We start from the raw sequence: 8,979 nt of genomic DNA on the forward strand, positions 1-8,979 counted from the left end.
CATGATAGTTACCAGGAGTTTTAGTGTGCATGGGAACAGTTTATTGGCTCTGCTCTTCACAGCAGCAAGTTCTCAACAAGCTTCTGGCAGAGTTTCTCTGCCACACCCCAGTGTTTGCACTGAATAAAATAGAAGTGGTATCGAGCAAGCACCTGAAAGCATAACTTGTTCTTCCAGGTGTGTAAGCCAATGCCCTTTGCTTCCCAGCTGGTATTTTGTCAGCTGTCTTTGCTTTTGCTCAACAGAGTTCTGCAAGTCAAGGATAGGGCCCTTCAGTAAAGAGTTGGAAGGGCGAGGGGCTGCTGGTCACATGGATCTGGTGTGGAGAAAATGACCTCGAACCTGCGCTGTTGGCAGAGCAGCTCATTTCATTGGGCCTGAGTGATACTGCTTTTGTAGTTCCTCTAAAACTCCAAAGTCTTCCTTTGCTTATGGCAGATAACATAGAGACCTGGAAAGGGGACTAGACGAAACTACAAGGGACATTGTCCTGTATAATCAAATTAAATTGGCAGTTGTATTTTTTGAGCTGAAAAGTTACTGGACAACACTGGACCTCATTTTCCCTTCTTTCTTTTCCCAACTGCTTATCTCTAGGCTTTTCTGGAACGTTACCTCAGTCCAGGCCCAACCCTGCAGTACAACAAAGATCGTTGGGTCTCCAAACATTGGACGCTGATTAGTGAGGAAGCTGTTACAAAAGGATTAAGAGATGGTATTGTGTTCGTCCTCAAGTGCTTGGACTTCAGCCTTGTTGTTAATGTGAAGAAAATTCCATTTATCAAACTCTCAGAGGAGTTTGTAGACCCCAAATGTCATAAGTTTGCCCTTCGCTTGCAGTCTGAAACATCAGTCTAGCTTAGAGCCCATAAACGTGTAGATGATGAGAAGGTAATTTCTGACTTCATGCATTCAGCTGTGTGGTGTTTTTTTTTTTTTGGGGGGGGTGTTGCTTCATTTTTGTTCAGATTGAAAAGCAACAGACGATGGACCGTCCACACTTATCTGGAAAGAGAGTGGAGGAGTGTCTCTTTTGACAGATCTGGATTGGGTTGGGCATGTTCATTGGTTCATGTACACTGCAGAGGCCTGTAAGCCCATGTAGTGTTCTGCTTCTGCCTGCCACCCCACCTTAGATCTCCTGGTGTGTATGTGGTACTTCTGTTCCACCCCAGACTGCCTCTGTATGCCTCAACAAACAGCTTTTCACAAACTCTCATAAGCTTGCTTGGCTCTTGGCAGTCATCTCTGTGGCTCAGTTCAAACCTTATACAAAGCTATGGTTTACGGAACTGAAAACTGTGGTTTGAACTTCCAAACATATGGTAGGCAGTTCACGGTTTGAAGCAGCCCACTTGCCTTCGCTTTCAGTTCTCCAGCATCCAGTACCATAAATTCATTCCCATGTTGCATATACAGTGGTGCCCCGCAAGACGAATGCCTCGCAAGACGAAAAACCCGCTAGACGAAAGGGTTTTCCGTTTTGGAGGTTCTTCGCAAGACGAATTTCCCTATGGGCTTGCTTCGCAAGACGAAAATGTCTTGCGAGTTTTTCCAACTTTTTTCCCCTCCCCCCCCTTTTTCTAAGCCGCTTATCCGCTAAGCCACTAAGCCACTAATAGCGCTAAGCCGCTAAGCCGCTAATGGGCTTGCTTCGCAAGACGAAAAAACCGCTAGACGAAGAGACTCGCGGAACGGATTCTTTTTGTCTTGCGAGGCACCACTGTACTGCCCCAGCTTCTGGAAGGGAAGAGATGCCTTCAGTTGTGATTTGTCAATGCAGACATTGCATTGTATTAAAATGGTTAAAGCTTCCTTCCCATGGTTTGTTAGGATGCCAGAACTGAGCTTTTGTGAATGGGATTTTCAGTTATTGCTGTTGGGCACTATCTGATGTGGGAAGGACATTCTGCTTCTGAAATAAGGTAATTTATGTATTTTGAAGGGAATTGCATCTACATAACTCTACCTTTCCAATGACTGACAAAGTTAGTTTCCCCCCACCAGCACCCTGTTTTGTAGCTGTTTGAATAATGACCAATGGTGTGTGTCTGGTACATAAATAGGTTTGTCATAATGGCTTTCATTCCTTTCAGCCTCCTAAAGCTATACACCTGCCCTACTGGGTTAAGCACCCCTCTTCTTTCCTTGTGTGTAGATCTCTCTTAATCTATTTTTCTAACCTTTCAAGGGTTTGTTCATTACACCCTCTCCCTTATATATATTTATGCAGTTGCAGAATGTTTGAGAAGAGTGTGGAGTTTACTGGAGTCTGACCAATTTGATTGGGGGGGGGGGCGTATTTCCTATTTAAAAGGGTTTTCTATTCCCCCGGAGAAGAATAAGAATTTCAAGTCTCTTTACCAGCACATGCCTACAGGGGAGGGGAATCTTAGATTCAGAGGAGGGAATACTTTCCGAGATGCAGACAGTTACTTGGCATTTGAAACCAACCTGCATTGAACGTTTCCAGGAGCCCCCCTCACTCAGCTGACGGTGGGAGTCAGCTGCGGTTGCCACTGATGCTTTTATCCTGGTAAGTCCTCAGTCATACCCCAACCTCTCACTTCATTTTCGAAAGCAGCAATTTTCTTACTGTTTCTGAGTATCTCCAGTGCCTGAAGCAAGTGAAAAACCCCACAAGCCTTCATCCACTCGGCAAGGCAGAAGGACTTCATGCATTTGCCACTCTGCTGTCTTTTCCCCTGCACTGGAGTTGCTGTTCTCAGCCATGGAGAATGGGTGGGAGGCGACTGGTTTTTGCACCAGCCCTGTCACTCTGCATGTAGGAGAGGGCAAGCCCTGGCTCTCCAGTGTGTGGAAAACTCGGGGAAGGGGAAGGGGAAGGGGAGTGGGGGCAACTTGGTTGTCATTCTGGTTATTTCACAGCTCCATTTTGGTGGATCCCTGCATGTTTCCTTGGCCATTGTGGTACTACTCCATCCTAGTTTCCAGGTTTTGCTGGCATCTGCTCTTGTTTGATGAGGGTTTCTTCTAATCTTAGTTTATTTTCTAAGGATATGCAAATAGATAATCAGATGAAACCTAACACTTAACAGAAGGAGTAGTCCCATAAACATACTACTACCACAAATTGTTCACTCCAGATAGATCCTTCATACTGGTAAGCCATAGCTAACACTGCTTGGCATGTGTCTTCTTCAGGTGTTCCAATAATTAAGAAAATGAGGCCAATGCTTGCTTGCTTATTCAAAAACGCATACACACTCTCAAGTTCAGTGTATTTTCCCATTCCACCAATGCCTACAACATGTTAATTAATTATTTGAGGCTCCCTGCCACACTTTCCTCAACTTTTCATTCAAATCAGGAAGCAGACTCTTTTTTTCTAAAACTTTGGTAAAAATACTATATCTAGCAATAACAAATCGGCCAATTAATCTTTGATTCTTCCTCACAGTACCTGTTAGATAACTACTAATTTCTTAACATTTCTTTAATTATTAAAACATGTTTCCAGTACGGTTTTACTGATCTATACTACTCCACACTGCCATTTGTGGGGGTTTTTGGTCTCTGTTAATGCTCTGTACAAATAGCACACACTTTTCTTAAGCTGGCAGATTTGTATTACCAACATGCACAGTTGTGTAAAAAACATTGCCGGTGACACATTGCATATAATTTTTAGAAGCCTTTTTGAATCGGTCTGTAAATTCTTGGTCTAAATCTGAACATCTTAGATGGCACATTAAATTGAGCAGAGCTGGAAGGTGGTATTCCAAGCTGAGAACTTCCTGGCTGGCTGAAACATAGCAAAGGATCCAAACTTCCCATGCCGAGGCAGAATAATAGAGTGTGAGTAGAAAGAACAGACTCATATCCCAAGCCAACAAGGCCCTAATCACACCTTCAAGGCCTTAGTTGAATTTGGAGCCATAGCTACCAGTAAATAGTTTGGTTTGAACTCCGTGTTTGGGGCTTCAAGCCATGAATGACATCTATGCATTGTGACACTTGTCCTTCTCAAAGCTGAAAAAGAGCTTTCTGCTGTGGATGTGTGTTTGATGACCTCTTCAATTTCTGCAGTGGCGTTAAATGAGGTAGCCAAGTCATTCAAAGGGGGTGGGAACAGCAGGGGGGTACACCAATGAGATTTTTTCTTAATAAGATTGATTTTGTGCTTCTACTTCTTCAGCTGAGTGTCATGCTAATCAGTTTAGCTTGTGTGTTTTTTATTTAAGGAGCGGTAGTGCTTTCTGTCTCTTTAAATTGGAACATACCTAATGGTTTTTAATGAAGGAAATGACAGCCCTGTCTGGTGTCTTCATTGCTACAAACCCATTTTATGGAAACTGCTGAAGCTGGGTGACCACTTCCTAAAAATGAATTCCATTAAACTGTTTAGGGTTGGGGGGTTTTTTGCCTGAAACCATCTTAACTGGAAGGGAATGTCACGTTGACATGTGAGTGTGAATTCAGAGCCAAAGAGGTCTGTAGCTTGCTTGCTGCAGAGGAGTTTTATTTCAAGCACTAGTTACCTTATATTTTCCCCCTTCTCCAGTTCCCTAAAGTTTGGAGGTTATTTGCTCAGGAAATGTTGACATTCTTAACCTTCTTTTGTACTCTTAGGTGACAAATGCTTGTGAAATGTAAAAAATGTATGAAAGCACCAAATAGAAGCAACATTAATTGCTTTGGAATTGGGGTTTTCCTTTAGCTCTAATCTGCACCCTCTGATTTAGAATGCTATAACTTTTTTTGTTGTTGAAAGGAACTCTCCAGTATGTGCTCAGTTGAAAGTTATTGCCTGTTCTAACACCTTAGCTGCTTAAACCTGGATGAGAGGACAAACCTCTCCTTATTTGCTGGGTATATTTACTTTTGCATTCTTTTGAGATCTGCAAAGTTTGAAAGAATGTGGGTGGCTGGGGGCTCTCCTGTTGTCTTTTTTCCGTCTGCCAGAGCTGAGTGTGTGTTTCACTAGACAAACCACTTCACTCTCTCATTTTCTTGGTGCCTCCATCCTTTGTTTGTAACACCAAAAGGACATTGTTGCAACAAAGTTGTGATCAATCCTTGTAAAAAAAAGAGTGTGTTTTAGACATCAAACATGCCATACCGACAGTAATACAGTAGCAGTATAATTACAGAGCTTTTCTGGAAGGGAGACTTATCATATTGCTGCTTTGTGATGTCCATTAAAACCATGCATTTTTACGAATATGAACTTCATGCAGTTGAATCCCAGAGGGCTAGAGCGAATAGAAAACTCCTCTTCCAGTTTCACTTAAAAATCCTTTTCTTTAAAAATAATTCTTGGTCATAAGTGTAGCTGGTATGTTTTTCAATGTTGTGTAAAGCTTTTGGGGCCTTTTGACTCTGGGCTGATGTAATGTTACCACTGTGAGCTTTGGTCTGGTCACGTTCCTCCTTAAACCAGTAAAATCTATATCCAGGAACCTGGTGGGCTGGTGGGTGGCATGCTGCCTTCCCTTGGGAGATGGCAACCTTGGCATGGGAAGTGGCCCTGCCACTCACTTCTTTGACGTGGGCGTGGATGCAGTCGTTTACAAGCGCTGCGTAAGACTTGACCACTCGTAAGCAGTTCCCATGTTGCAACTGTAATTCCACATTGGCCCTTGTTTGCTTCCACTGTGATTTGGGTGCCTTCTTACCTAAGACCAGCTGGTCAGTTTGCAGCCGACAACTTGCTTTCTGCTGCATTGCGCAGACTGCCCAAAGGCTGGATCCCTGTTTCATTGATACGTGCTGACAAAGCAAATGTGATGGGTTGTTTTTCTGTGTGGGAACACCGCTGTCCATTGTCAGTGATTTGCTTGTGCTGCTTTTCATATGTTAAAACTTAGGGCTGTACCCCCAATAGTGTTTTTCTTCTGTGGCTGTCTTTATACCTGCTGTGGTGACCTCTCTGACCATGTATCTGATTTAGTATTGGGGATGTTGGGGGGTGAGGAGATCATGTGGTAGAAATTACATGCATCTGTGGGGAGGTGTGCATAGCCAGTGAGCCCACAGATCTATGTGTTGCTTTGTAGGGTTATGTGACTGAGTCCATAACCGTTAGAAAAAAATGTTCTGTCTGAGTTAGTTCTTGTGTGAACAGATTAATGTAACCACCCTCATCCCACCTATGAAAAACCAAATATAGCTGACACTGAAAACTGACTTTGAGCAGGGAACTGTAGTCTGAATTCCCAAAACGATTTGGGCATCCTGTCCGTTTGGCATACAAGGTGTTTGCCTGGACAGGAAAATGAATGTACAGATTGGAGGGAGACATGGAGGAGGGGAAGGTTTTATTTCATATGGTGTTGACATTTATTCCTTAATTTCTACGTCACACCTGCCGCAGTTCCCTACACTCTCCTTTCTTTCCACTTAGAAACACCACACATTTATTGTGGGCTGCAACCCTATCTACTTTGCCACAGGATCTCACAAGTTGGGGAGTAGCAACAATTCATGTGCTTGTTGTAGAAGAGAGATGTATAGGAAATTAACTTAAGCGAAACAGCCATATGAATTCTGAATAATGCTCAAAATTGGGACCAGGACAAACACACACAACTGGGATCCCAATAATATGGTCATCTTGAGCGATGGCCAGCAGTGAAGCAATGTTTTGTGGCAGACATTATCTGTGTGAATCGGTGCCTTCACGCAGAGTGCTGTATATGCCAACCCAGCGATTTCTGCTGTGTTAGTGGCACTTCTTGGAAACAGCACTATCACAGAAATTGGTGCAGAACCCATGTGGAAGTTTACACACCTCCATGTGAACATGCCCTGCATCTTCCTGAGGTGACTGCATGCATGTCCCTTGGTGGTTTCAGGTTTCCCTGTCACAAAAGACTCCATGAGTTCCCTTTCATGGAAGTTAGACTTCACACCCAACCACCAGCCTCTTTGAGGCTCATCATTTACATTAATGGCATGAGAAACAATGGTTTTGAAATGATGGGATCAACTCCATTAATATGCTGCTTAAATGGCAGCCGTTAATACTCGGTCACCGATTTCACAAATTACACCAAATTACCAAGCAGCAACTACTGTGTGAATAATGTCATGTCATAAGCCTATCCATATTGTTCATAAAATAGCTATTATCAGATGTGGGTCAGATACAGGGGTTCTTAAAGTATGCTCAAACACACTGGCTGCTGTGGTAACCAAAAACTCGCTTTGCTGATGCTGACCAGTCCTTGGGGGAGACAGACAATTTACCGGTAAGCTTCTCCAGATGTTTTGACGTGAGGCCACCAGCTTTTCCCCAACTACAACAAACATGTGGAAACCACACTTGGCTGCTCTGGTCTGCTGCTTACACAGACCTAACTGTGAAGTATTGTAATTCTCCTCAGTGCCTGTTGTTACCTAATTTAATCCAGCATTATTGTGTATTGGGAGTAGGTATTTTCTGCTGAACACTCCCCTCCCTTGATCACTGTGCACTCTTCAGCCTGACAACCTTTTTCTGTACAAATTGTATTAAGTATGACAGTCTATTTGTCCCTGGTACTTTTTTTAAGACAGCTTCTCTGCACACGTAACTTTAATGTCAAATATATATACGGTGTTATCTTCTTCCTTTTTTTTTTGTTTTCTAATTGTGGATTGAAGTAAATTAAGTGGAATTCCTAATTGCCTGTAACACTGAATGTACTGTGTGTCAAACATGAACAAGTGTTTGTAATGAAACTGGTCCTTGATAGCTGTTTTTAAAATTGAAACCCTTTTACACTTTGCATATTTATACAATTAATTTGAAATAAACCGGAATTGGAAATTTTAATGTTTGTGGCGTTGGCATTTCCTTTGATTCAGTAGCTGGAGCTTGTTTTCCTTCTGGAAAGTTAGTGTTGTGCTGGGCTCAACAAACAGCAAAAGCAAAGTAGCTGTTATTGCTGTTCCATGAACAATTGCGCGAGAGAGATTAGAGGAGTGCACAAGTGCTGCACTTGTGCAAATTATTGGGGCAGGATTGAGCTAATGGGACCTGCTAGCAGAAGCCTGCACAAGGACTTCTGCTACTGCAACAGGGCTTCCCCACACCTCCTCCTGCGTCCCTGCAGTTGGCCTGGGGGGTGTCAGAAGGAAACACCCCCTAGAACAGCACACAGAGGGAGGAGAGGGCAGCTTGTTCTCAGCGGTGGAGCAAACCGATGGGGCTCCTGGAGCGGTGTGCATGCCCTGTGCCCAGGGGCGGGGCCAGTGGCCTATGGGACGGGATTCTCCGCAAGGCCTCCGAGGAGTCTCATCTTTATTATTATTATTATTATTATTATTATTATTATTATTATTACGGCTATTAGCCCGTAAAATATGTACAAACACAAAAGCACAGAAGCATAAAGACCAATACATCTAACAACAGAAGGGGAACACCACGATGCAAGGGTGGGTCATTGAGCAATGACAAATAACAGCTTGGGGCCCGGAAAGATCCAAGGGACGGTGCACAGAAAGGACGGTTCACAGAAAGGAGAACTGGAGACGAGATCCATCATGCACTCTCATCATAACTGTCCGATTAGTTTTGTTGTTGTTGTTTTTGGTGGTTTTTGTGTGTGAGATAACCGCATTCAGGAATTTCGCCACCTGCAGAGTTACAGAAGGATCTGTGTCCTGCAAAAGCAGTGCGGCATGTGACTCAACAGGCCTGCCAACCAAGCGCAGTAAAGCAGGATCCAGGAATTTAGTCCTGGCTATGCTATGTAAGGGACAGTTGAACATTATATGTGGAAGAGATTCAACTGTTTTCCCGTCACACTCGCATAGCGGAGACACCAAACCCTTGGAAAATCTGTGGCTCAGCAGGTTCGATGGGAAAACATTGAACCTTGCACGAATAAATGCAAGTCGGTGTGGTACAGATGAAAGAGATGTCATGTATGATGGAAGGCCAAGTGGTGGGGTTATTCCGTGATACCTGGGGGGAGCAGACACCCCCACCCCTGGAGAGGTTGTGTTGATTTTCAATGTCTGCTAATC

The 8,979-nt window shown here is 43.6% G+C and overlaps 1 protein-coding gene across 8 annotated transcripts in view; it reads left to right on the forward strand.

Annotated features, from left to right (window-relative positions):
• VANGL1 (VANGL planar cell polarity protein 1) overlaps positions 1 to 7,780 on the forward strand; it is a 70,489-nt gene extending 62,709 nt beyond the window's left edge. For all 8 annotated transcript variants that reach the window (XM_079960283.1, XM_079960290.1, XM_079960289.1 and 5 more), the window contains one exon: positions 598 to 7,780. In XM_079960283.1, the coding sequence (XP_079816409.1) occupies positions 598 to 858 (261 nt within the window). In that variant the 3' untranslated portion in view covers positions 859 to 7,780. The remainder of the gene's footprint in view (positions 1 to 597) is intronic.
• Positions 7,781 to 8,979: the final 1,199 nt, after the last annotated feature.

The sequence above is a fragment of the Podarcis cretensis genome (genome assembly GCF_951804945.1).
Source record: "Podarcis cretensis genome assembly, chromosome: 17".
Classification (NCBI taxonomy): Eukaryota; Metazoa; Chordata; class Lepidosauria; order Squamata; family Lacertidae; genus Podarcis; species Podarcis cretensis.